General features: G+C 42.3%; 1 protein-coding gene across 5 annotated transcripts in view; it reads right to left on the reverse strand.

Annotated features, from left to right (window-relative positions):
* The window catches only part of birc6 (baculoviral IAP repeat containing 6), a 111,504-nt gene extending 85,057 nt beyond the window's left edge, over positions 1–26,447 (reverse strand). For all 5 annotated transcript variants that reach the window (XM_072391561.1, XM_072391563.1, XM_072391560.1 and 2 more), the window contains exons 1-11: positions 26,007–26,447; positions 22,668–22,849; positions 20,723–20,860; positions 7,758–7,951; positions 5,803–5,914; positions 5,383–5,465; positions 5,067–5,292; positions 4,811–4,980; positions 2,461–2,519; positions 626–2,287; positions 93–242 (exon numbers count right to left, since the gene is read on the reverse strand). In XM_072391561.1, the coding sequence (XP_072247662.1) occupies positions 93–242; positions 626–2,287; positions 2,461–2,519; positions 4,811–4,980; positions 5,067–5,292; positions 5,383–5,465; positions 5,803–5,914; positions 7,758–7,951; positions 20,723–20,860; positions 22,668–22,849; positions 26,007–26,217 (3,187 nt within the window). In that variant the 5' untranslated portion in view covers positions 26,218–26,447. The remainder of the gene's footprint in view (positions 1–92; positions 243–625; positions 2,288–2,460; positions 2,520–4,810; positions 4,981–5,066; positions 5,293–5,382; positions 5,466–5,802; positions 5,915–7,757; positions 7,952–20,722; positions 20,861–22,667; positions 22,850–26,006) is intronic.
* Between the last annotated feature and the right edge of the window lie 289 nt (positions 26,448–26,736).

Below are 26,736 nucleotides of genomic sequence, written 5' to 3' on the forward strand. Positions count from 1 at the left end.
TCAAAGGCGAGTTGGGAAAATAAAACCCCACACAATCTGACGTGGAAAATCTTCAGTGTAGAATTAATGCCTGTGTTTGTGTCAATTCAAACCTGTGATTCCTGGACTAGAAGGGTTGGAAGAGGGCTTGGCCCCTTCAAGCAGCAGTTCAGCCCCTTTTGAAAGGGGGCCATCAATAAACATGTCTCCGTCATCTATATCATCACACACACCTCCAATTTGAAGGAAATGAAGTTCTCCACCTTCAGAAGAAATGAGAGAGAAAAGTGACATGATGCATTTTTATGAAGAGAAACAGAGGGTTAGGGTTAGGTTTACTTAATCAAATAAACATACCATCTACACTCACTAAAAAAAGAAATACTGAAAATGACAAGTTGTAATCAACATTTTGAATAGTGTAATATGGCAGAACTGCAAAGAATATTTAAACAACATCTGCAGGTTTAAACAAAGTTCCCAATCAACACCACCTTGTAATGGCACCCTCACTAAATTCCAACTTATTCCAGTGTTCGAGAGTGTTACAGTGTTGCAGCCAGGGCCATTATAGCCAGTCCATCCCAACAAGTGATTAGCAGTGCTGCTTGTAGTGAAACATACAAGTACAGTATAAAATAATTACCTTTGGTGCAGGCACAAAGGCGGTCAGTCCCAGAGCAGTAGATAACTGAGACAAAGGGGTCTGTTTCCTCAGTTGACCCTTCTTTTTTAGGTGGTTCCACCTTGGCCAAGGCCTCCAATGTGGATAGGTCCAGTATCATAATATACCCAGCCTGTGTGGTTACCACCAGATGGCCCAGGCCTGTCACCTCAACCCGCTTGCACTCTTTGTGGCTGGAGGCAGAGGTGGAGGGGCTGGTGACAGTTGCACTGCTGCCGGTTGTGGTTGCTCCACATGCAGTCCCAGTTCCAGAGGCAGCAGAGCCTGCCAGGCCTGTTCCAAGCCCAGATGAACCATTTTTTGGAGCTGAAGGGACAGTGTCCTCAGGAGTCTCTTCACTGTCATCCTCTCTGCTGTCAAGCACATCTGGTGGAAGCAATATAAGGGAAGTAATGGTATCACAAGGGTCCTTAATTTGCTGCACCTTGATGGGCTCCTCGTCCAAAGTGACGATGCGGGTGGAGTAGTTGAGCTTGTACAGTGCAAGATAACCCCCTCCACCCCCACTACTCGGGGACCTCCGCTGTTGCTGCTGATCTGCTGGGGGTAGGATAAGTGGAGTCTGTGGTGGTGACCCCCCTGGGTGATGGCCTTCCACCCCATTGGCCACTGGATGAAGTGAGTCTCCTTTGCGCTGGCTGCACAGGGCTGAGTGTAGACGATTTATATTGTTGAGAGCCTCTACTTGGTTTGAAGCACTAAAAGACTCAGAGCCACATGGCTGCAGGCCGACCAGAAGGTGCACTCCATCCCAGCATGGTGTGATAGAGTCCACATAAAGATTCTCCTCCTCCAGCTGTTTTGGCAGCCTCAAGCACTGCACCAGTGCTCCAGGACGAGGTGGGGTGGAGACAGTAGCTGCAGCCAGTGTGCTCCATTTGTCAATGTGACCGTCCAACCCTGTCAGATTCGTCGCCGCATCAGCAAACTGCTGAATGTAGGTGATAGGAGGGTCCTGAAGAAGAAGCTGCTCATGTGTATCAAACTCCATCTCAATGATTTGTGGCACTGTGAAGCCCTCCTCGTGGAGTCCTTTGCTCATTAGGTTGTTCATCTGAGCAAAAACCTGCCCCGAGGACTTGTCATCCACCTCTCTGATGCTGTACAGCAGCAGCACAGGTATAGTCCTACGCACAGCTGGCAGAGAGGACGGGCTTGGGAGTTGAGAACCTGTTAGGTTAGAGAAGCCCTGTTCCTGGGCTGCAGTCTGGGGATTACAAGACTCTATCTCCATGGGACCCTGCTCCTGCAGAGGTCCAAAGAAAGTCTCAGTGCCCTGAGTCCTTAGCGGTCCATCTGTGGTCCTACGTGTTGTAGTTGAGACTGCAGATGAAGGTCCAGCCATGGGGGTGCTAGATGGTGAGCGGTAGCTGAGTAGGCCACCTGCCAGCAAACAGGGAAAGGGAATGTTGTGGTGGTCAGTGGCCTTGTCTTTTGCTTTAGCCTGGGAGTGGGCCTTGGTTTGGTTTAGTGAAGGATTCACACCCAGCTCCTCCAAGTCTTTGACTGTGTCCTCCAACACACTAGCCACCACCTCCCACTGCAACTTCTCTGGCTGCTGTAGAACGCTGAGTGCCGTCACCCCTAAACTCACATCCATGCTCTCCCACTGAGACGACTGGCCTGAAACAGATGCAAGAAAAGATCTGAGGTTTCTTCTGTCCACAACAGAAGACCAGTGATAGAAACTGTATTTTAATGAACCAAACACGAGGGGGGAAAAAAGATAATCAGATATAGGCCTCAGATATAGTTTATCTGGATTTTAACATAGAGGACACCAGCCGTCTGCTTACCCGTAACTGACTCCGATCGGGAATGCTCATCACTGTCTGAATCCTCCAACTGGTCATCACTGAAAGTAAAGAAGTGATTATGAAACATGAGTAACAAAGCATTTTCTTTCTTGTCAACCACTATTGGCTCGATGGTCTGAGGCACAGATCAGAACACCGAGTGCCTCCTAAATTGAAAACAAATTTTAAATGTGGAACAAACCATTTGGTTATTTCTAAAGCCAGAGAGGTTGGCTGGAATAAAAGAGGTAAGCAGAGCAGTCAGGGAGGATGAAACACAAGACTGCACCTCTAAGTTGCACCATAGTAGATCCATTGATTTGCACCAAAACAAAATTTTGTGGCTATGCGCTGCCCAATAATATAGTTGGAAGTGACAATCCACGATTGAGTTTACATCTCTGAAGTGTGGATTTGCGGATCCTGGCTGCCTTTCCCAGTCAGAAGTCAGAAATAGTTTTAGAATCGATTTTTAAAAAATGCTTTCACAGGAAAAGTTAAGGAAAAGGAGATAATGGAAAAATTTGGGAAAAATGTTCATTTTAACTGCATTCATTCTTACAATTAACAAGAAAAGCAAACTTCTCCATCTTTGGAGATCAAATGTAAGTTTAGACAAAGGCGAGAAATTAGCAGAAAAAAAAAATGTAACGCTCTGGTTAAATAGATCCCTAGATACTTTAAGCAAGAGAGGCTCAATTTAAAAGGGAAATCAGACTGTGTGAGCTGTAATGCTGAAGCATTGATAGAATAGCATTCACTTTTAGAGATATTCACTTTATAGTCTGAGAATGATCCAAATATCTGAAAAGTGGATAGATGGTACAGTAATGACAGGATCTGAAACAACAATAAGTCATCAGCATAAAGTGATAACTTAAATTCTGTGCCCAATCGTGAAATCCCAGTCAAAATGGAGGTGTTCTATAGCTCTATTGCTGGTGCGAACAATAGGGGAGATAGGGGTCACCCCTATCTGGTGCCATGGGATAGAGTGAAAAAACTAGATTGAATGTCATTGGTGGAGATGCTAGCTTGAGGACATGTATAAAGGAGACATATCCACAAAATTAATACATGTCCCAGCTCAAATTACCCTAGTACAGTAAATAAGTAGTACCATTCAACCCTGTCCAACGCTTTCTCAGCGTTGACCGAGATCACTACTTCAGGTGTTGATGTGTTAGTTTTAGAGTAGCTCTTATTTAAGAGTATGCGGACATTAAAGAATAACTGCCGCCCCTTAAGAAATCCAGTTTGCTCTTGTGAAACAATAGTTGGTACAATATTTTTAGCAAGGATCTTAGCATCTACATTTATTAATGAGAGGGGTCTTTTTTTTTTTTTTTTAAGAGGAGACTTATGGAGGCTTGCCTTAAAGTGGGAGAGAGAGTGCCATGTTGCAACGATTCCTTATATACAGCATGCAGTAATGGTGACAGATTATCCTGAAATCTATTGGAAATCCTCCGGGCCAGGAGTTTTATTATTTTGCATGCTACTCATGGCGAAAATGATTTCTTTTACCGTTAATGGTAAGTCAAGTTTTTTAGCAGCATCTGAGCTTATCACAGGGAAATTGAGGCTATCTAGGAATTAATTCACTTCAGTGGTGTCAGGTGGAGATTCACACATATAAAGAGGAATAGAATGAGTGAAAAAAAGAATCAATGGTGGTGGGATCCCTATGCAATGTGCCCGATGAATCGTTTATCTCTAGGATCATAAGTGAGGCTGCCTGGCGACGTAGTTGATGAGCCAGGAGCCGGCTTGCCTTGTTCATAATGAGTGTGATCATAAAAGAAGTCGCTCTAAATCACTATCAGTGATGAGATCAAATTAAGTCTGTTAATCAACACGTTGTTTAAGTAACCTGGGAGAGGGGCAAGTAACGAGTTGTTGGTCCAATTTGGTGATATTGATAGAGCGTTCTTGCAATTTGGCTTTATTGGACTTGTTCAAGTGGGCTTACTTGTAGTGGGTCACTACAAGACGGGGATGGGGCGAGAGAAGCAGGCCACTGTGGCTGTTTAGGTGGTTTACCTTTTGGAGGCATTTTGATTGGCAAAAAGTCAGCGTTAAGATCAGATTATGGTGGTGAGGAAAACATACACTGAAAAATTACAAATACAATAAGTGCCTAAAATGGAATTTTTTTTAAAGGTTGATGCAGGAGCTCAGAGAGAGAGAGACACGTCCTACTCCATCAGTCGCTACACCGGAAGTCTCATTTATGTGTTTGCAAATGGTGGTGAAAACCTCCTTGTGGATCAACTGCTGACCACCGAGAGACAAAACACAAAAACTTTGTGTGTAAGTGTACATACTTTGTACGCTGTGTGTGCTTTACCTGTCTCCCTCAAGCTTAGGTAGGTCAGAGCAGGAGGATGACTCCTCTAACCAGGTCAGGGTTGGTCTCTGAGACTCAGTCGGTGCCTGTCGGCCTTGTTCACCACTGCACAGGATCAGCTGCCTCAGGATGGCTGGATCATATGGGTTGACATCAAACTTCAGGTGCACCTGTTTAGGAAACATTCAGTTTCTATAAAAGGAAACATAGTGTCTTGACACATCAGTCTCATGCATGAGCAGTTTGGTGCGCTCACCTTCATCATTTTGGAGACATCCCATATACAGATTTTGCCCCTTTTGGTGGCTGCAGCCAGAAACTGTGGGCAGCTGCCAAAGCCATAGCAGGCAATCTTGTCTGAAGTGTCTGGGCTGTTTGGAAAGTGTGCAGGGCTGGTTGCCAACGTCACTGACAGTGGGACATTCTGTGTGTGCTCTCCTTTCACAAACGGACAATTGGGAGAATGTCGCTCATGTTCAGACCTGTGGGAGAAATGTCATGAATGAGGTACATTTAAAGACCAGGTTGTAGCTGGTAGCTAGGTCCATGGCTAATTAATGTGCTCCACTCACCAAGGTTCATCTGTAGGTTCCCAACAGACGAGACAGACACTGCAGGTGAAACACATGGCTCTGTCATCCCCTGTTGAGGCAGGCTGTGGAGAAACATGGGGGTGTATTAACCTTAAATATTTTGCTGTGCTCCCCACCGTGTAAGGTGTGTTAACACAGGAAACCACAGCAGCACTGACATTACCTGATGGAGACAGGTAGTATTCAGTGTTTGTACTCATGAAAGGTCGTGTTTCTTTATCAAACTAAAAAGTCTTGCAATGACCCAAAAAAAAAACAATATCTTCCACTGTACAGGCAAAATTGTTCTTAAGATAACAGGCAAATGTTGTGAACGTGAAAGCAAACATTTATATATATTGCATATCTGCCTCTGAGCTGGTAGATGTCAAGACAGCCTAAACGTCTCTCAGAACATACCTGATGGTAAAATCCTGCTTGAGCCATAGGATCAGGCTGAGCCCATCTGTACCCAGCATGTGGCCATGATGTAAAAGTCTCCCGTCTGTTGGCCTCACTGTACATCAAGGATCTGTGGCGAACACAAGCTTTTAAACCACTCCTGTATTGTACGGACTGGTGTGGACACCACTACTGCATCTGTTTGCCAGCGACCCCAGTGTCAATTCTTTTTCACATGCTTTTTTATTTTATTTTTAATTTTTATCTCAGGTTGCACCCCAAAAATCACAATGAAAAGCTTTCCGAATGCCACAAATTCAACAGCTGACTGACAGAGTTGAACTAACCTGACACAAGGGCTAAAATTTAGCAAAAAAAGCACAACTAATTCATCATCTAATCCGAATTCATTATCTCTAATAACTTAAATCTGGCATATGAATCAAAGGGTTTTGAAAATAGACTAACAGTCACAGTATGTTCAAGTTAAAAGAATGTCAAACAAATGGGTTGGTAGTGAAAATACAAACATTAAGAAAAAAGAAACCATGATTTATACATTTTGCAAGACTTCTCTTTTTTTTCAGAATACAGTTTCTCTGTCTTAAAGGCAGCATTGTTGTCCTAAAATATGAATGAACTGAATCAAAGAATTGTAAATGACCTTTACTAGGAGCACTGATACAACCTCCCATCATCAGAGGCTGGCTTTTGGACTGATAACAGCCTGGATGGTGTTTTTGGCCTTTAGTTCAGAGAACATTTCTTTCCAGAAAACATTCGGAGCACTGTATTGTGTGACCACAATAAACGTCTCCACACTGGGATGGATGCCTCCAAGTCAAGTTTGAAGTGGCATTTGTGACTGCAACTCTGTAGAGTAGTGCATCACAAAGGTTTCCCACAATAACCCATATGATTATATCAGCCATTGAGGAATGTTGATGCAGTGCATCTTAAGCCGTGTTTTCCAAAGCAAAGCAGTCTGGAAAAATTGTTTTTGACAACTGTTTCAGAGCGGTGGCATGCAAGTACACACACAAATGTCTACAACATTCACTCCGGACATCTTGTAGAGATTTTCCACCCAGCCCCCGAGTGAAATGTCCAGAACATCAGCAGGTGAGACTGCATCAACGTGGCAGTGAAAATTCCAGAGCATTTGCTGCTGCTGTGCAAATGAGTATATGTGTGTCCTCTCTACTGACCTGTATGCTGCTTTCCCCTTCCTGTCCACTATTGTAGACATGTACAGACAGATGCAGAACTCATATCAACAAAATAAGGAGCCTCATCTACTATTCTGAATGGGTTGTAAAGAAAACAGCCATTTCCACATTCTGCATCATGTGCTGCCTCTTGCATGTTTCCCCTCTCTCATTTCCAGCTGGGAGAGCACATCTCCACAGGAAAGCCTCCTGCTGTGATGTGCTGTGCTGTGCTTGTGTTAAGGACAGCAGCAGAAAAACAGTCCTAACTTGCTCCAAAAAATCTTCGTGTGTGAAAACAGGTTTGGTTTGCACCTTTGTCCTTTATACACTGAAATTCATACAGATTGTAGAATAGCTGAATGCTATTCTGCACTTTAGAGTGAGAAATACGTAGATCCCCACCAATCTTTCTTTGAGAAGTGCAATCATTTTTTCATACATTTGTTGACAAACTCAAGATCTTGTGCCTATCTTTGCTGCTCAAAGACTCAGCCTTGGCTCTATACTACTTTCTTAATGAATCCAAATAAATCACCTGTTGGCATCTTAACTTCATTATTATTTTTCTGAGTCATTACTAGTCCTAAATTGCGTTCATACCAACTTTTTTGGAAAGTATTGCAAGCCTGAATTGGAACAAATGGAAAGATGCTGATGAGTTCATACATTCAGCAATGAAAAGAAGAATCAAAGTAAATGTAAGAATCACAGATTTTCATTTTCAATACTATCCCAACGTTTTCTGACAATCTTTTCTGTCACCTGTCTACAGAGCGCCCAGGGCCCACCCCAAGCTCAGGCCTGGCACTTGACAAGAGGTAGGAGAGCCTGTCCATGATGGATGAGGCCACAGACAAGGCAGCTATGTTCTGGTTGATCTTCTTCAATTCGGTGACGATGGCACCGACCACTAGCTTCAGCACATGGTGGGGAAGATGGAAGGTCACTGTTGCCCACTGACAATGAAACACAAAAACAAAGAAGAAGTAAACAGAAGTGAGCAGGGTCACAGAAAAAAAATAAAGGGATAGGCGCATATATCAAAGCACACATTTTCTCAATAAGAACGGTACACCAGTTCCAAGAGGAAATAAACTAAGGTCAAAACCCTCCATGTGGCACATTTACCCAGGGGACAGCCTCTGATGTTGCTACTGTCAAGATGACAAAATTATCACACAATATTACAGTTTTTCTGACACTGAAATGCTGCCAAGCATACAGCCATATAAACATTTACTGTAGCTTTGCTTAACTTAGTTTTGTAAAGATTGCTAAACTTAATCACCTCAGAAACACAAACTGAGGGTTTGTTCACTGAAAAGTGATTCTGATTTGAGTATGAATTAAAGGAAGCATTAAAAATTATATCGTCAACAGATTCTTGATATATATTTCTTATCAAATACAAAAATAACCATCTGCATACACAAGTGCATAATGTAATTCTTCAAAATGCATGAAAGGTAGGTAGTTGGTCTCAGCCTTCTCTTCATGCAACTCAGACAGTGACGTTGACATTGGCGCTCTGTGGGGGCATGGGGGGGGGGTCATTCTGATGGGACTGGTTATGCGACTGAGAAGATTTAAAATATTTTAACAGCACTAAGAATGCAGCAGCCACAAACATAACATGAAATGATTGGAAGACTCAAAACCTCAGTAAAAATTCAGCTCAATAAGTTTTACTCAGTTTGATCATTTGTTTGCGCTCTCATAATATTCTATCTGATGAAAAATATATTGGTGTCATTGTGTATGGCCAAAACAATTAACCAGAGCAAGACAACAAATGCTTGCTTTTAATGACATGTTCTTAACCTAAATGGAACCTTTGAAATGTGATGACTAAATGTATTTTGTTTTTAACTATCTGTATTTGTTTCATAACCAGAGTACCAGAATCAGAGGTGTACCACATCCACACGGGAGGATTTTCCACAGCATCTTTCAAGTGTCAAAATGCACTTGGGGTCCTCTTATTTATGTTTGTGTGCTGCACAATCAAAACTGTAGCTGTTATGTGGTAAGTGAAGCCTGAGGGAGACACTGCTCAAGCATGGCCAGATGCAGCTGCAGCAGCTCTACAGTACTGCGGCAGCCAACATCACTGACACTGTGTTGTTATTAGTGATGAGGAGAGGTGTCTGTGCAGAGCCCAAAGGATACAAAAGAGACCCTGTCACAGCTCGTTCACTCTGCTGCTGTCTGGAAAATGATACACGAGTACTGGCCAATTTATCTCCAGACTTCTCCTCATTCATCATCTACATTCCATTGAGAATATTGTTTCATTCATTCAACCATCTATTCAGTCAAAGAAACCATTTTTCCTATTTGTTGACAGCACATCACACGTATCTGCTGTCAAAGTTGTAAGCAGAGGTCACCAGTACTGCTGCAGCAAAAGGAGCTGTGCACTGGGACAGCTGCCAAACGCAGCACTAGCTTTGCCCCACAGGGAGCAACTACTACTGGGGCACATCTGCAGCATCCAAAGCAGATCAAATAAACAACCATACTGTCGCTCCAATACTTGCCTCGGTGATGCAACACTGCATTTCCAGCTGAATGAAACAGAGTAGTGTGTAATGGTGTGTGACTGCACTACCAAGCCGAGTGGCTGCGCTTCTTTATCAGTCAACAGAACACTCACATCAGCTGCAAGTGCTCAGAGTTCCAGCACTACAGCGGTGCATTGTGCAAACACAGTGGGGCAGAGCGTCTGTTGAAGCAGATGAAGCTGTAGTCTGGAAAAGCTTGACAAAAGTTACAAATGACTCATGTGAAACTGAATGTCGGATCCCTTTTCCTTTGTTGCTGTGCGTTGCACAATGGTCAAAATTAATGACACCTCTGAGGTCCAAGTACATCATCTAGAATATCTTTAGAAAAATTTCATATATTTTTTAAATAATTTTATAAAAAAATCTGCCAAAAATGATCTCCCTTGAAGCCAATTCAAACCTTTCCAATCACCAGGCATTGCTATCACCGAGGGTGACTACTTACCAGTACAATATAGCAATGCCTACCAGGGGACAAGCCTGTAAGTACATGTGCTATGACATCACATTGTATCCTGCAGAGTGTGTGAAACTCTGAGAAATGTAGACTAGTTTATCTCCCCCCCCCCGCAGACATCAGCCCCACACAGCAGGACAGGAATGATGAAATGATTGTTTCATCAAAAAGCGAGATGGAGTGATCTCGCTTTTCTTGTCAACAAGTTGCTGCTGTCAGTGTCAGAGCTTCTGTGTGACATTCAGTAAACGCGTTTCAGTAAAGTAAAAGTGAGCCGTGCCCACTCTTCTGCCCCCGACTACACCAAAATCCTCAGTGAGTATGAGCACCTGGGTGTTGTGTTCACATCTGTGCCATGCTGAGCTGGAGCCAATAAACACCCACAACTAGTGCAGCCGTCTTATGGGAGACAGAATGGTGACTAAAGACTTTCACATTGCACTCAGAAGTCAGAAGTTAGCAGGAGTGGGTTTTTACCACTGTGAAAAAGTTCACAAGAGTTCAGGAAGCAGATTTTGGTACTCTGTGATTCAGTCCAGGACTTAAAGCTGGCCAGTTTAATGGAGTCAATCTTTTACCTCTCGACCATCCTTTTGTGCTCAATGTATGCTTTTGAAGGTATAGTGTTCTTTTTCTCATTGACTTTCATTGGTTAACTTTTGATTAAGGTCATGTAAACATTGCAAATGCAGTACAAATGATTGTTTGGAGGAACCAAATCAAAATAATTTCGTGCACAGAAGCAACATTAAGTTGCATGTTGGGAGATGTTTTAAAAAATACAAGATAGATCTGGAAACATGCCAGAGGAAATATTCTGGGCCTTTGCAACAGGAATTTCAATTCCATAACTTAGAGAACACAAGACTAATGAGGAGGTCAGAGAGTATAATTTGTACATGAAATTTTGGCTCTCAAGCCAACTAACCCTGGCAGACAAAAACACAGGCAATTTAAGAAGCTGGGTAGTAAAGACAGTATAGGGATGCCAGTATCGGTACCGATACCATGTGAGTGTACTCGCACTCAGTATTCATTAAAGTGTTCCGATACAACAGAACCCATACCAGTGTGACAGGAGCTTAATTTTCCTGCAATATGTTCCAGTCAAGTTCCAGTCACGATGCGTTGAGTAGTTTTATATTACTAAAATGCACAAAGTGCAGTTGTATTTGGGTTGAATATGCCTAAAGAAAAGAAAATGTGCTTAATTGTAGAAACTGTAATGGCCTTGATTAGTACTCTGTATCAGCTAGTACTAAAAGGTAAGTACTTGTACTTGGTTAAAAAAAATGTGGTATCAGTGAATCCCTAAAAGACTGATTTGTAACAGTTTTAACTCATATGGCTGGCAATGCTAGAAAGGCAGAGCCAGGAAATCCTCTTGAATCTCCAACATTGGTAGCCCCCCCAAGCATACAGCAGCCTTTAAGACATGAAGTAAAAATAATGTACGTCCTTGCACTCGGCCGGTGTCAGCCGAACACTTCCTTGCACTCGGCCGGTGTCAGCCGAACACTTCCTTGCACTCGGCCGGTGTCAGCCGAACACTTCCTTGCACTCGGCCGGTGTCAGCCGAACACTTCCTTGCACTCGGCCGGTGTCAGCCGAACACTTCCTTGCACTCGGCCGGTGTCAGCCGAACACTTCCTTGCACTCGGCCGGTGTCAGCCGAACACTTCCTTGCACTCGGCCGGTGTCAGCCGAACACTTCCTTGCACTCGGCCGGTGTCAGCCGAACACTTCCTTGCACTCGGCCGGTGTCAGCCGAACACTTCCTTGCACTCGGCCGGTGTCAGCCGAACACTTCCTTGCACTCGGCCGGTGTCAGCCGAACACTTCCTTGCACTCGGCCGGTGTCTGCCGAACACTTCCTTGCACTCGGCCGGTGTCTGCCGAACACTTCCTTGGACTCGGCCGGTGTCAGCCGAACACTTCCTTGGACTCGGCCGGTGTCAGCCGAACACTTCCTTGGACTCGGCCGGTGTCTGCCGAACACTTCCTTGGACTCGGCCGGTGTCTGCCGAGCACTTCCTTGCACTCGGTGTCTGCCGAACACTTCCTTGCACTCGGTGTCTGCCGAACACTTCCTCTAACTCGGTGTCTGCCGAACACTTCCTTGGACTCGGCCGGTGTCAGCCGAACACTTCCTTGGACTCGGCCGGTGTCAGCCGAACACTTCCTTGGACTCGGCCGGTGTCAGCCGAACACTTCCTTGGACTCGGCCGGTGTCAGCCGAACACTTCCTTGGACTCGGCCGGTGTCAGCCGAACACTTCCTTGGACTCGGCCGGTGTCAGCCGAACACTTCCTTGGACTCGGCCGGTGTCAGCCGAACACTTCCTTGGACTCGGCCGGTGTCAGCCGAACACTTCCTTGGACTCGGCCGGTGTCAGCCGAACACTTCCTTGGACTCGGCCGGTGTCAGCCGAACACTTCCTTGGACTCGGCCGGTGTCAGCCGAACACTTCCTTGGACTCGGCCGGTGTCAGCCGAACACTTCCTTGGACTCGGCCGGTGTCTGCCGAACACTTCCTTGCACTCGGTGTCTGCCGAACACTTCCTTGCACTCGGTGTCTGCCGAACACTTCCTTGCACTCGGTGTCTGCCGAACACTTCCTCTAACTCGGTGTCTGCCGAACACTTCCTTGCACTTGGTGTCTGCCGAACATTTTCTTTACACTGTGCTCTAGACCAACGGTTCTCAACCTGGGGTCCGCGCCCCCCCTGCCAGAGATTGCCGGGGGTGCGCAGAGCTTTGTCTATTCTGAGGTTGTCAAGCTATTAAAAATATATTTGTGTATATTCAATTTAAAAAATCCCAGTAATAAACTCAATTTGATAATCAAAAGTCTTTAAAACAATTAAAACACATTTTTCGTCTGCAATTATTTTTTTTAATATAAATTAACAACACGTGTGACCTCGTGGGGAAACGAAAAAATTATGATATGTCCTCGGTATCAAAAAAGAAATGTGTTACAAAAACAAGGCAATATCAGGACAGTTACCTCAATTTGGGTTTTATGGTAGGCCAGGACACATTTCGGCCAGAATGTGTCATTTGTGGTGAGAAGCTAGCTTTTTGGATCAGCTGGAGGCTTTTCAGAGAATATGTGGGACAGCCCAATAATAAGGAATTACAGTAGTCCAATCCTGAAGTAACAAATGCATGAACTAGTTTCTCTGCATCACCCTGAGACAGGATGTTCCTGATTTTAGCAATATTACGAAGGTGAAAGAAGGCAGTCCTAGAAACCAGTTTTATATGTGCGTCAAATGATAAATTCTGGTCAAAAATAACTCCAAGGTTCCTCACTGTAGAACTAGAAGCCAAGGAAATACCATCTAGAGTAACTATATAACTAGACAATTTCTCCCTGAAGCGCTCAGGTCCAAAGAGAACAACTTCAGTTTTGTCTGAATTTAAAAGCAGACAGTTCTGAGTCATCCAGGTCTTTATGTCTTTAAGACAGACTTGTAGTCTGACCAACCTATTGGTTTCATAGATAAGTACAGCTGAGTATCATCAGCATAACAATGGCAATTTATGCCATGCTGTCTGATAATGTTACCTAATGGAAGCATGTATAAAGTAAAAAGAAACGGTCCAAGCACAGAACCCTGAGGAACTCCATGACTTACTCCAATGTGTGAGGAAGATTCTTCATTTACAAGAACTGGAATCTATCAGATAAATATGACTTAAACCAGCCTAATGCAGTTCCTTTAATCCCAATAACATGTTCAAGTCTCTGTAACAGAATGCTGTGATCGATCGTATCAAATGCAGCACTGAGATCCAACAGGACAAGCACAGAAACAAGTCCGCTATCAGAGGCTAAGAGGAGATCATTGGTAACTTTCACCAGTGCTGTTTCTGTGCTATGATGCACTCTGAATCCTGACTGAAACTCTTCAAACAGATTATTTATGTAAATGATCACAAAGTTGAACTGCAACTATTTTTTCAAGAACTTCAGACAAAAAAGGGAGATTGGATATAGGTCGATAATTAGCCAACACTTCTGAATCAAGAGTAGGTTTTTTAAGTAAAGGTTTAATTACAGCAACCTTAACAGGCTGAGGTACATATCCTGTCAACAAAGACCGATTGATCAAATCCAATATGGAAGTGTCAATTAAGGGGAAAACCTCCTTGAACAGTCTGGTTGGGATTGGGTCTAACATACAAGTTGATGGTTTAGAAGAGACTATTGCTGTTGTTAGCTCCGAGAGATCAACTGGACAGAAGCCGTCTAAATACAAATCAGGTTCTAAAGATACTTCTAAAGCTGCTCTACTTGATGATACATCACTGATAATAATGGGAAGAATTCCATTAATCTTCTCTCTGATAGAAACAATTTTATTGATGAAGAATCTCATGAAATCATCACTGCTGAGAGTTAAAGGAATACATGGCTCAACAGAGCTCGGACTCTTTGTCAGCCTGGCTACAGTGCTGAAAAGAAACCTGGAATTATTCTTATTCTCTTCTATCAATGATGAATAATAAGCAGTTCTAGCTTTATGAAGTGCTTTCTTATACGTTATTAAACTATCTTTCCAGACTAATTGAGACTCTTCTAAATTAGAGGAACGCCACTGTCTCTCCAGCTTTCTTGCAGTCTGCTTTAAAGCAGCTGTGAATTATACCAAGGAGCCAACCTCTTCTGACTGATTACCTTCCTTTTCAGAGGGGCAACATTGTCCAGTGTTGTACGCATTGAAGCTATAGTGCTGTCAACAAGAGAGTCAAGTTCTAACAAGAGAGTCAAGTTCTCTTCTCTTCATTGGCTCCCTGTTAAATTCAGAATAGAATTTAAGATTCTTCTCCTCACATATAAAGCTCTTAATGACCGAGCTCCATCATATCTTAAAGATTTAATTGTAAGATATTTTCCTAACAGAGCACTTCGCTCCCAAACTGCAGGTTTCCTTGTTGTTCCCAGAGTTTCTAAAAGTAGAATGGGAGGCAGAGCCTTCAGTTATCAGGCCCCTCTCTTGTGGAATAAGCTGCCAGTAAATGTCCGGGAAGCAGACACCCTTTCCACTTTTAAGATTAGGCTTAAAACTTTCCTTTTTGATAAAGCTTATAGTTAGGGATGGCTCAGGTAATCCTGAAACATCCCATAGTTAAGCTGCTATAGGCTTAGACTGCTGGGGGACCTCATCTGTCACACCTTTCCTCACTTTGCTCTCTTTTTCCTCCTGTTTAATTTCTAAATTGATTTTATGTACATGTGACATTATTGTGATTATTAACCTATGTTTCCCTGTTCCAACAGATATCCTTTGAATGGTGTTTTTCCTCCCTCTTTTCTGTCTTCTCAAACCCCAGCTGGTCGAGGCGGATGGCCACCCTTCCTGGTTCTGGTTCTGCCAGAGGTTTCTTCCTGGTTCTGGTTCTGCCAGAGGTTTCTTCCTGTTAAAAGGGAGTTGTTCCTTTCCACAGTCCCTCAGGCTCAGGACGGGAGATTGGACTGAAGACACGTTTCGGTGCAATCTGTTGGTTTCCTTAGCTAGGATATTATTTTTGAATTGGCTCTATATGAATTAATTGGATTATGATTACAATGAATTGAATTCCAATTGGCTTGAATTGGACTATATTACTTAAGTGCCTTGAGATGACAATTGTTGTAATCTGGCGCTATATAAATAAAATTGAACTGAATTGAATTGAATTGAATTAATGACAGCATGAAGCCAAGCAAACTCAAACGACACCAGGAGACGAAACACCCCGAGACTGCTGGTGAAAGTCGGGAATATTTTGAGAGGAAGAAAAAGCTAGCACTATCAAGAAGATCTACGGACATTAGAAGAGCTTTTGAAAGAGCAGGTAGTGATTTACACAGAGCCACGGAGGCATCATTTGAGTGTTCACTATTTAGCCAAGGCTAAAAAGCCACACAATATTGGAGAACAGCTTATCAAGCCCGCCTGCCTGAAAATTGTGGAGCGGCTGTGTGGACCACAGGTGGCTGAAAAAGTGAGAACTGTCCCACTATCTGACAACACTGTCAAAGACAGAATTGATAAAATGGCGAACGACTGCCAAAACCAGCTGCATGAAAAGCTTAAGACTTCTCACTGAGCGGCTGTAGCTCAGGAGGAAGAGCAGTCGCCCACCAATCGGAAGGTTGGTGGTTTGACTCTGGCTTCCCGGGCTACATGTTGAAGCGTCCTTGGGCAAGACACTGAACCCCACGTTGCCCCCCCAGTGTATCATTGGGGGTATGAATGTGTGTATGAATGATTAGAAAAGCACGTAGTTATGTCTCTTAAGATGTGCTGTATGAGTGTGTGTGAGTGGGGTGAATGCGGCATGTAGTGAAGCGCTTTGAGAGGTCAGCTAGACTAGAAAAGCGCTATACAAGTACAAGTCCATTTACCATTTACTTCGCCATTCAACTGGATGAAACGGCAACGGTGGCAGAGGAGTCCGTGCTCATCCTGTATGTACAGTATATTGAAGGTGGGGACTTGAAACAAGACATTCTTCTGTCTCCAAACTTAACAACGACAACAACAGGCCAGGATATATTTTTAGCTGTGGACTCATATTTCTCATCGCACAGTCTGCCTTACGAAAACCTGGTCGCATGTTGCACTGACGGGTCGCAGCGATGATGGGCAAAAACAAGGGATTTAACACCCGCCTGAAGGAAAAAGCCCCGGGGTGCGCGATTTTTCACTGCATGCTGCATCGCCATGCATTGGCCAGTAAAAAACTTTCTGAAGACCTCAGCAACACCCTGTCAACTGTTGTTAAAGTGGTAAATTTCATTAAAGCTCGCCCTTCTAATAAGAGACTTTTTGCCCAACTGTGCGAGGATGAGGCACATCAGACATTACTGCTTCACAAGCGTTTTATGGAATTGCAAGAAAAAATAAAAGAATTCTTGCAACATCACAACCAACCACTGTGTGAACAGCTGACTGATGCGTTTTGGATCAAAGTGGCCTACCTGGCAGACACATTCACGCTGTACAATGAGACAAACAAGCGGATGCAGGGACCCGAATCAAACGTCATGCAGTGCAAAGACGCTCTGGATGCTTTTGTGCGCAAACTGGAGTACAGAGCTGCAAAAATGTCAAATGGGGACTTGCAGCATTTTCGACTTCTGCTGAAGAAGGCTGTTGGCACCGTCAGTGCGTCTTTACGCAGAGTTCACCCGGCACATGAAGCTGCTCCGTGAGGAGGTGAAGAGCCGCTTTGCCCACATCGACCACTATTTGTCAAAGGAAATGTGGGTGATGAATCCCTACATTTCCAGCATTGAGGATGTGGCGTACCTCGGATGTGAAGATGAACTTTGTGACCTTCAAGCTGATTCTGTGTCAAAAAAATATTTCCAGGACAACGGCTACAAACGGTTTTGGATCGTCAAAGGACACACTGTCGCTCCCACCCTGGCCAAACACGCAGTAACAAAGGTTATTCTCCCATTTAGTACTACCTACCTGTCTGAGACAGCCTTCAGTGCCCTTGTAACAATAAAAACAAAATCCCGGAACAGACTCGATGTCCACCAGGACTTCAGGCCGGCTGTCACAACCATCACACCTGACGTGGCATCCCTGGTCAGAGCTATGCAAGCCCAAGGTGGCCATTAGTTTATGAACAGACTGACACAGAGTAAAGAAACAAAATAATTTAAAAAAAAAAAATAAATAAAATGTTTATTGTTATGGATGTTAGTTATTGTAATGGTTGTACATAAACAGCAGTGCAGTTGGGTCAGAAACTGTCACAGATCTCCTGTTTCAGTTAATTGTCTTAAGCAGATCAGAGCTGCTGATAGATCTCTGAAAACTATTTTTTCTAACATGCTAACAAGTTATTTGTGACAGAAGGGAAAAAACTGTATGCTGATCTGATGTATATCTGACTGTTTCATTTGTGATAAAAATAGGTCTACTCTGTATGGCAGGAAGAAAGTTAAGTTCATGTTCAAACGGTAAAGTTTAAATGTTGAAGTTTAAATACTCTCTTGAAAAGAGACATTTTTATGTCCTTGCAGTTGTTGTTTTTTGTGTATGACACACTTGATGACTTAAAATGATTGTAGAACAAAGGGAATAGCTGTTTTTTTGTAAATAAATTACATTTGTGCAGACAGGGGTCGCAGCTGGGAGAGGAAGGTGTGGGGGACCTTGCTTGTCTTGGACACAGGCGGGGGAGGCTTTAAGAAAAAAAGGTTGGGAACCACTGCTCTAGACAAAGAGATCAAATTTGCTTTAACTTTCATGGGACTCTAAATTTACACCAAAATGCGAATAAATATACAACATCCAGTTGCTAGGAGCAACATTTCAACAACAGATTAAGATCCTGCTTCATGTTAACATAAAAACGTCACATTTATGCCATGAACTGCACATTCCACGTCAACCAGTGAGTTGACGTGGAATGTGCAGGTAGTACTGTCTGCCAGTTGTTCTACTGGACTCAGATATTGAGCCTGTACGAGGACATAGGGTTGTGTATGAGGTTAAAATACCACTCAAAATCCCAAATGCAAATGCGCAACCTCCCAACCAATCACTTGGTTCAATCAAAAACCGAATAGATACTGGTGCATTTACAGTGAGATAATCTCCACCAAAGACTGATTACGCTGTTCGGCTTTCACTCAGAAGCATCTTAAGAAGAGATGCGTCAGCCAAAAGGAATGCTTCTGTAGCTTAAAACAAAGACCAATTACTCTCACATTTGAAACTAATAATTATTATACCTTTTACATCAAAAGTACAAGATTTAAATTTAAATGTACACTTCTTTCCAGTGAGCGGTATGTCAAATTTGCTAAATTGCATCAAATCATGTCAGTAGGTTAATGTTCATCTCCAGACTCTGTACATCTTCCAATGTCTGGAAAATTATTCAACATCATGAGACAACTAAAAACTTTTAGCAACGTTTGAAATTATGAAACATTTATAAAAAAAATAAACAAAGACTAATTTGGCCTATTTAATATAAATGGTATTTAGTGAAATCTGACAGCATAACAAACATACTTTAATATTACACCTGCACAACATTCATTTAATAAAATGCAAATCCCAAATCCTTAGTACACATTCACATTGTCACATTCGCATGCTTTGGCTGCAGCAGCAGTGTTGTTGTGTGTGATCATCTAATGCCAACTCCACCCATTTTGCATGAGCGCGAATATTCAGAGTCACAAATTGTTGACTTTCCGAGTTGATAACTAGCATCTTAGTTCCACTTAGCGAGCTCTGGATTGTTAGGTCAGCCAGATCACCCTGGATATGTTGAACAGGCGTCATAGAACAGGCCTGGTCCATAGCAAGACTCCGCTGAATTCAAAATCATGACTTTTTCGTCACAATATTGTGTATCGTCATGCTAGATGAGAGGCTAAATAGGCTGTGGCATGCTAAACATGACTTTAAATTATTAATGGAGCATTTGTACAAATGCCTTCATGATTAAATTTCCATTGAAAGTTTATACTACATTCTTGCTTCAGTGGAATCAAGAGTCCCACCAGCATCAACAAGGTCAGTGGACCTCCTGCTCCTACCTTTACCCTCAACAGCATGGTCGGGATCAGCTGCTGTCATGATTGTACTTATTTGTGCTTCCTCATAATGGAGTTGCAGCTGAGCCTGAGTACAAGATTTCATGTTAGCTTTTTCCACACAGTGGTCGCGAAATACACGCACAACAGTTCTTTCATTAAGTCAGAATTTTTTTTCTATTTTGGTGTTCCTACAGAAATCACAGAGACAGAGAGGATCAGTATGTCAAATAGCAAGTCAGCACTGTGGAATTAGTTGAGCTGTTGCTAGTGCTTGGCAACTGACTTATTCATGCAAGTATTTTTGTTTGAAATACACAAAATCAGACAATACTATTTAAAGTGATATAATTGCCCTCTGTTTATTTCTCCCCACTCATGGAACAGCCAGTCTGTCAGACTTGTCTAACTTCCTTACAACATCTTGTTGTTGCTGCCAACTTAAGAGTCTGTTTCTTCTTCCCTCTTTTCTTTTTCACACTGAAAGTAGATGGCAGAATAGGGAAAGCCCAGCAGAGCAGTAGCCTTACGGTCAGCTACACTTGTGAAGTAACATTCTCAGTAATTTTACATGTAATAAATCTAAACAAAAAACACAGATCTTGTCGAAGGGATTTTACTAAATGATATTGAATTTGTAAAATCAGTGACACCTGATGTACGTGTACGTGTGTGTACACACACACACACACACACACACACACACACACACACACACACACACACACACACACACACACACACACACACACACACACACACACACACACACACACACACACACACACACACCCCCCCCCCCCCAGTTGTTGGTGATAGTTAGCTCTCCCTACAAACAAACTGGCCCAAAGACTACCCCCACTGCTGGACCTCTGTACATAACAGACAAAATGGCAATGCACAATAAAGGAAAATCAGTGCTGCCGTGGAACAGGAGAAGTTATAAAGGGTTCCGTTTGATCCACCTCACCAGTATTCTGTCTCCAAAACAGGTGATACTACAAGCAAAATCTACCAATGGCTGTTGCTCTGAATGTGCTCAGGAGCAAGTTTAATTGATGAAGCAGTTTCACCAGACATGGCGTGACGGATGTCAAAATAAAGATGTTTTTTTTTTTTAAATAGCTGCCAGACTCACCTTGGCCACTTTGTGATTGGCTGCCGTCTCATGTGAGGTATTCTTCAAGCCTTCCTTGAGCTGGGTGATAAAAGGTTCGTAGCCCTCCGTGTTGGACACGTCAATCTTTTCCTGACAGGCTAAGAGCATCTGCTGCGCCTGAATACACAAAGATATTCACAAATTTCCATTTTAAGTTTCAAAATCCTAAATGTTCAAAACTTGAAATGACCTAATGGATAGTTAAGTCATTTAATGTGTGAAAAGGCCACGTCAGTCATCAGCCTTTAGATTAAACAAAAACAAGAAGCTGTGAGTGAAGTATGTGTTTAGAATTAGATGCTTTACTGGTTAATTCTTTAGTTAAACCATGACTGGTACTGTTTGAGGACATTAAAGCAACAGAGAAGTTGAATGGCAGGTTAAACCAACCCTCAAGAACAACTAGTTGACCTGGGTGTGACCAAATCACTATAAAAAGCAGACATGCTTGAGTTTAGCTGAAGTTTACCACTATTTTAACAACATCGGAGGCTGCTTTACACACATGAAATGTACTCAGCTGTCAAGATGCTAACTATTGACTTAATTTCCTTTTTAAAACACACACACACACACAAATGCATAACACCCCTGGCTGTAAAAGTGCATTAAGAACTGATTTCAGTTCAGTTCAAGCACAAAAAAAGGGAAAAATACTGTAAGAGTTCAGCTGAAAGGTTACTCCTACTAAATCATTACAAGTTTGATTATTAATTATTCATAATAGACAAGGGTTCAATTGCTTGTAATTAGATTGGAAATTAACTTCTTATTTATGACTGTTAAATTGTCCGATCACATCTAAGTCTCTGAAAAAAAGCTTCCTGTGTATGAGGAAACTGGAGTTACTAAATCAATCCTCAAATGTGGATTAGTTCTCCCTCAAACTAAATATGAAAACTTCACATTATGCACGTCACTTGAATATGTTCGCAAAACCAGCAAAACTTCTACAAATTGTGTGTAAATATTTTCTAAATGTATTCAATAATTAAAGTTCCTCGCTCCTAATTTTATTGTTGGAATTTAACAGTTTTTGATAAATTTACTATAGTTCTTCAAACTACAAAAGAAATAAAAAAAATCTTGAATGAGTGGGTGAATTCAAACTTTACATTATGGATGCAGTAAACAATGATTGTGTGGTTAATAAGTCAGAAAAAAATAGACTGTGTCAATAAAATAAGTCCCCATTGTGTTTTAGGATACTGAAATGTTGTATTTACACAATTTGAACAACCACATTTGAAAGCTTCTGTCCCCACATACCGTTTTAAATACAACCGAAACACCAAGAACCTTATTACAGAGACTGCTATAACAATGATATATCCAGCTGATCCCAGTGTTGTGAGGCAGAACAGATTTATTCCGCCAAGCTATATAATGGACTGCTGTATTGCTGTGGAAGACAGCCTTTCATCTATCCTCTTATTTTCTGTAGTTGCTCTGCATCGTAAGAATGGTTGGTAGCACTCCACAGGTGCTGAAGCAGCCACTGTTGGACTGTTCTCTTTACACCAACAACTTGAGACTGTGATACACTTGGTAAAACTAAGATGAAGCTGAACCTGCACAACACGACACAAGCTCCAAACACATTTCAAATCTATTTTTGCTCTCGACTCCAGGATTGTTTCACATTCTTTTATCCGTTATATTTTAGGTCCCGTCACATTTAAATAAAATACTAAAGAAATTTCAGTGATTTTACTCTCACATCAAAAAATTGTGTTGAGACATGCTTGAGTATGAGAAAAGCTACTGTGATTCTAAAGTAGTCCCAGGAGGGCATTGACATAAAAAAAATATCATCTAACATCTATCTGGAACATGCAGAACTGATGTCAAATATCAGGTGACACCATGTGCATGCAATGCTTCCTGGAGTGTGCCAACACAAAGGCGTGCTGTTCACTCTCACCTCTGTGACTGGTAGCTCCAACTGAACCATATCCTCTGGTTTGGCCACTGGAGGCTGGAGAGCTGTGTCCAGGAGTAGAATGCCGTTCAGGTCCTTTCTGCATCCCACAGCATAGTCATCCACAAAAAGTACCTTGTCCACTGCAGGAAAGTACTGACACCTGACACGACCACCGGGTTTAGCTAGGACAGGATGAGAGGACACAACAGCACAGTGTGAGAGAGAAAAGTCTTGTCTTTTCATGCATTGCCTTAAGGTTTATATTGCAAAAAGTAGCTGTGTGTGCACACATTTATGCTCTGACAACAACTGAAGCACCTCGGACAAATTTAAAAAAAGAAGTTTCAAATGTGCACAACTTCATAAAAACACAAAACAGTATGTGTCATCTTCACTGAATGTTTCATTGGAATTCTGGACCATACCACTGCAAGCTTTTTATTTTTGAAGGTTAAACCATAATTCAAGCACCCATGAACAACAATCCTCCTTAGAATTCTTTATGTATCCACACATCTGTATGTTTTTTCTAAACATCTTTCCAACAACACTGGCCTGTAACAGATGCCAAACAAAAATGAGAATGTCTGAGCCCTCATCTCATGTGGTCTGCAGGTAGAACAAGGACTACAACCTCTGTCACAGCTCCAAACTCCACATCAACAAGGCAAGCATGCAAGCAGCTGGCCAACATTTAAATCCATCACTCAGCTCACTTAGTGAGACGTATACATGTTGTAAGCGCTTGTTCAAGCTTAAGTATTGTGATTGCTAAGATGATGACTTGGAATGTCTTTATTTTAGGGTTAAGCAAATAAACGCAACATGTGTTATACAGAGCTTTGCCCAAATAAATTTGTGCTCATCTTCATTCATGATTATCATATTCAAAATGTACTTCAACACTCTTGGTCTTCCAGTATCAAAAAGAGTTGTGTTAGAGTGCATTTTTTTTTCCATAGTAGGTCAGTAGTCAGTCTTTCCTCAGGTAACCATCTGGGCCAGAGGAAAGATTACAGAAACAGAGATATCAGAGGTCCAGCTGGCCCTTTGAGCCACCAAGCCTCAGCATCACTGGCAAACGTTATTTCATTTACAAAACTCTCTGTCACTGTAGACAATTTGGTAACAATGAGAGCTTTAAAGGTGATAAAACTATAGCTCTGAAAACAAGGAAATCATTTTTAATCTGACATTTCAAAAGTGTTGTTATTAGTAATAAAGGGGAATCGGATATTCATGGGACTGAAAACCTCTGTTGTTGAAAATCTGAATCTACCAGAAAAAAATATTTGTTCAGTGTCCATAGTGATTAATAAAGTTCTTGCAAGCACACGGTCCCAAAAAATAGACGCGTTAGAAAATCTCAATCATTAATGCAAATACAGGTTGGCTTAAAAAAATCCATATTCTGTGCTAGACCGAATTCACTTGAGAACAAAGCGCAACAAAAGCAAAATAAAACAAGACTTCTGAATTTCATGACAATTATATAACACATATAATAGTTCTCAGTCACTCTTAGACCTTTTCTTAGTAGCTTTTATAGTTGCTCTGCATCGTAAGAATGGTTGGTAGCACTCTGCAGGTGCTGAAGCAGTCACTGTTGGACTGTTCTCTTTTCTCTTTACACCAACAACTCGAGGTAGGTGGTCACCCTCCCTGAGTCTGGTTCTGCTGGACCAGACTTTCAAATGAATCGTTAGCCTTTTCTCCATGTGAAGTGCATGAAAAATACTCTTGTTGGGATGTCCCATTGCCTAAAGCATTGGAATATTTATTTATACAAAGTTATACTCGGTCTACTTCTACCTTATCTCCAAACAAATATCACTCAAAAACACACAGGAAGTTATTGTCTTCACCTCCCAAACACGTTCACCCCTACACCGCCAAGACGAGCTGAATCTGAGGGAGCTGTGACATGAAACAAATTTAAAGAAGTTGTAAATAATTTGAAGGCAAGAATGCCTTACTGTAAATGTCATGGCTGAATATAATTGCCCTGGTTTGACCCGAGTTAACTGAATTATTCAAAATAATTTTCTTCCTTTATAAATAACGCAGCTTACGTGGATTTCAAGGTGGCTGTTTTTCTTGTCTTTTTTTACCCGAGAGAATAGGCAGTAATCTTTGAAAGACGATGACCCAGGAAAAAAACATATTGTTCTACAATCAAGTGAAAACTGTGCAACTACACACAGGTTCTAATGTTAACAGGCAGACCACAGCCAGGAAGAAGACCGACTCTGGAGGGAGCCACAGTCTTATTCACCTTCAAAGAATCACAGATATCTCAGAAGTTGTTTCATAGGAAACCTTTGACATGTAACTGCTATACTACTATATTCCCTTAAAAGCTCCACTACAGACTGACACCTATCAGAAGATTGGTGTACTGTTATGCGTCAGAAAATAGTAACACTATTTCCAACAGACCCAAACCAAACCAAGTAAGTTCCAACATTTGTCTGTCGGAATTGTACAAAAAGCCCTAATATGTATGCAGTGATGTGCAAACGAAAGTGAAGACAACGGTGTCTGCAGCCAGTGAGTGAGGAGAACAGCTTCACAACAGTTTTTTTTTTAAACTCTGGCAGAAAATACGCACGCGACGTTCAGTCGATTTTGGTCGACAAAATATTACGATTTAATAAGTCAGTGCGTAGAATTAACTAAGTTAACAACAACAAGCAAATACATATCCATTCTGTTACACTAACATTTAACACTGTGTACGTTTATGATTAGCATCACGTTAACGCTTTCAAAGACTGTCATAGCACCCGGTGAGCTGTAAAGTTATGCGGCTGATGAGACGCTAACTAGCTTGGTGGCTATCACAACATTCCACAGTTTTACTCTTTGACAGCTGACAGTTTAAAGGTACTAGTTATTGTTCTACTGCAAGTGTCCAAGATAAGACTTATACTACTAACGGCATGTCACAAGTGACCGCCAGAGTATAAGAAATTGACAGAGGTTAACCGGCTAACTAGCATTGTGCTAAGTTCACTGACTGTTTGCTGTCATGCAAAGATGTAAATGTTCAATCTCTGGTCAATAGTGACAAACACTTATATCCATGAAAAACTAGTGTGTTTAGCCAGAGACGCACCAACTTGCGAAGATGGTGACTGTATTTCTAAACAGACTGAGCTGCCTAAACACAATCTGTACGCCAAATAACCTAACTAGGCCCCTATGGAAAGCTAACGACAGCGAGCTGATGTTACAACTCAGCCTGAGCCATGCCTAGTGTCTGTTGACAATATGTAGTTGGTTTGTCAAAACTGAAGCCGTTGTTGTCAGGGTATGACAGGGGACTCTGGTATTTACCGTGCAACGCTGAAGCCTGAAGAATGGCCCCCGAAGTGCCGTCAATCACTTTGATGCTGCCGCGACTGGTAACTGCTAAGATAGCGTTGAGGGCCGGGTGGTAAGAAAGGCTTCGCAGGCCCTCCTCATCGCAACGCAGGCAACCGTCTCTCAGCACAATCCAGTCTGAGGAGGTGGACGAGCCGGAGCCCGGCGAGGCCGCGGCCGCCATCTTTTTACTTATATTTTCTCTTTCCTTCCCTTCTGGGTTTGTATGGATAAGATGATACACGTAATACTAATAAATCTATAATACTAATTCCGAACTATTACTCCCCTGCCACTGCTGACTTCTTCTGCGGCTTCTTCTCCTCCGCCCGTAACCGCAGCAGTGGCTATTCACCATCAGCGCTGAGGCACTCCAGGTTGTGCTCTCTGTCTGTTACACCATAGGTGCACGGAGCTAGCGTATCTCTACCACATATCGCGATAGCAGCCAGAATAAACGAGAACAACTGGTGGACAAAATAATGGGAACGTCAGAGTAATCGATTTCCAGCAAATAGCCTAGTATTATCGTGGTATTGCGACAGTGCGTAGCAAGTGTATGGTAAACTACTAATTCCCGTGTTAACTTACAGTTGTATTAAGTCAGGAGATAAGTGAACCTGAGTATTTACGGATTTAAAATGTTTTAATAATTAGGCTAATTTCTGTTAGCATCCATTATTTTACTCTTTTTTCGTAATCC

This window comes from Leuresthes tenuis, unplaced genomic scaffold (assembly GCF_036924035.1).
Source record: "Leuresthes tenuis unplaced genomic scaffold, fLeuTen1.0.hap1 SCAF_8, whole genome shotgun sequence".
Taxonomy (NCBI): Eukaryota; Metazoa; Chordata; class Actinopteri; order Atheriniformes; family Atherinopsidae; genus Leuresthes; species Leuresthes tenuis.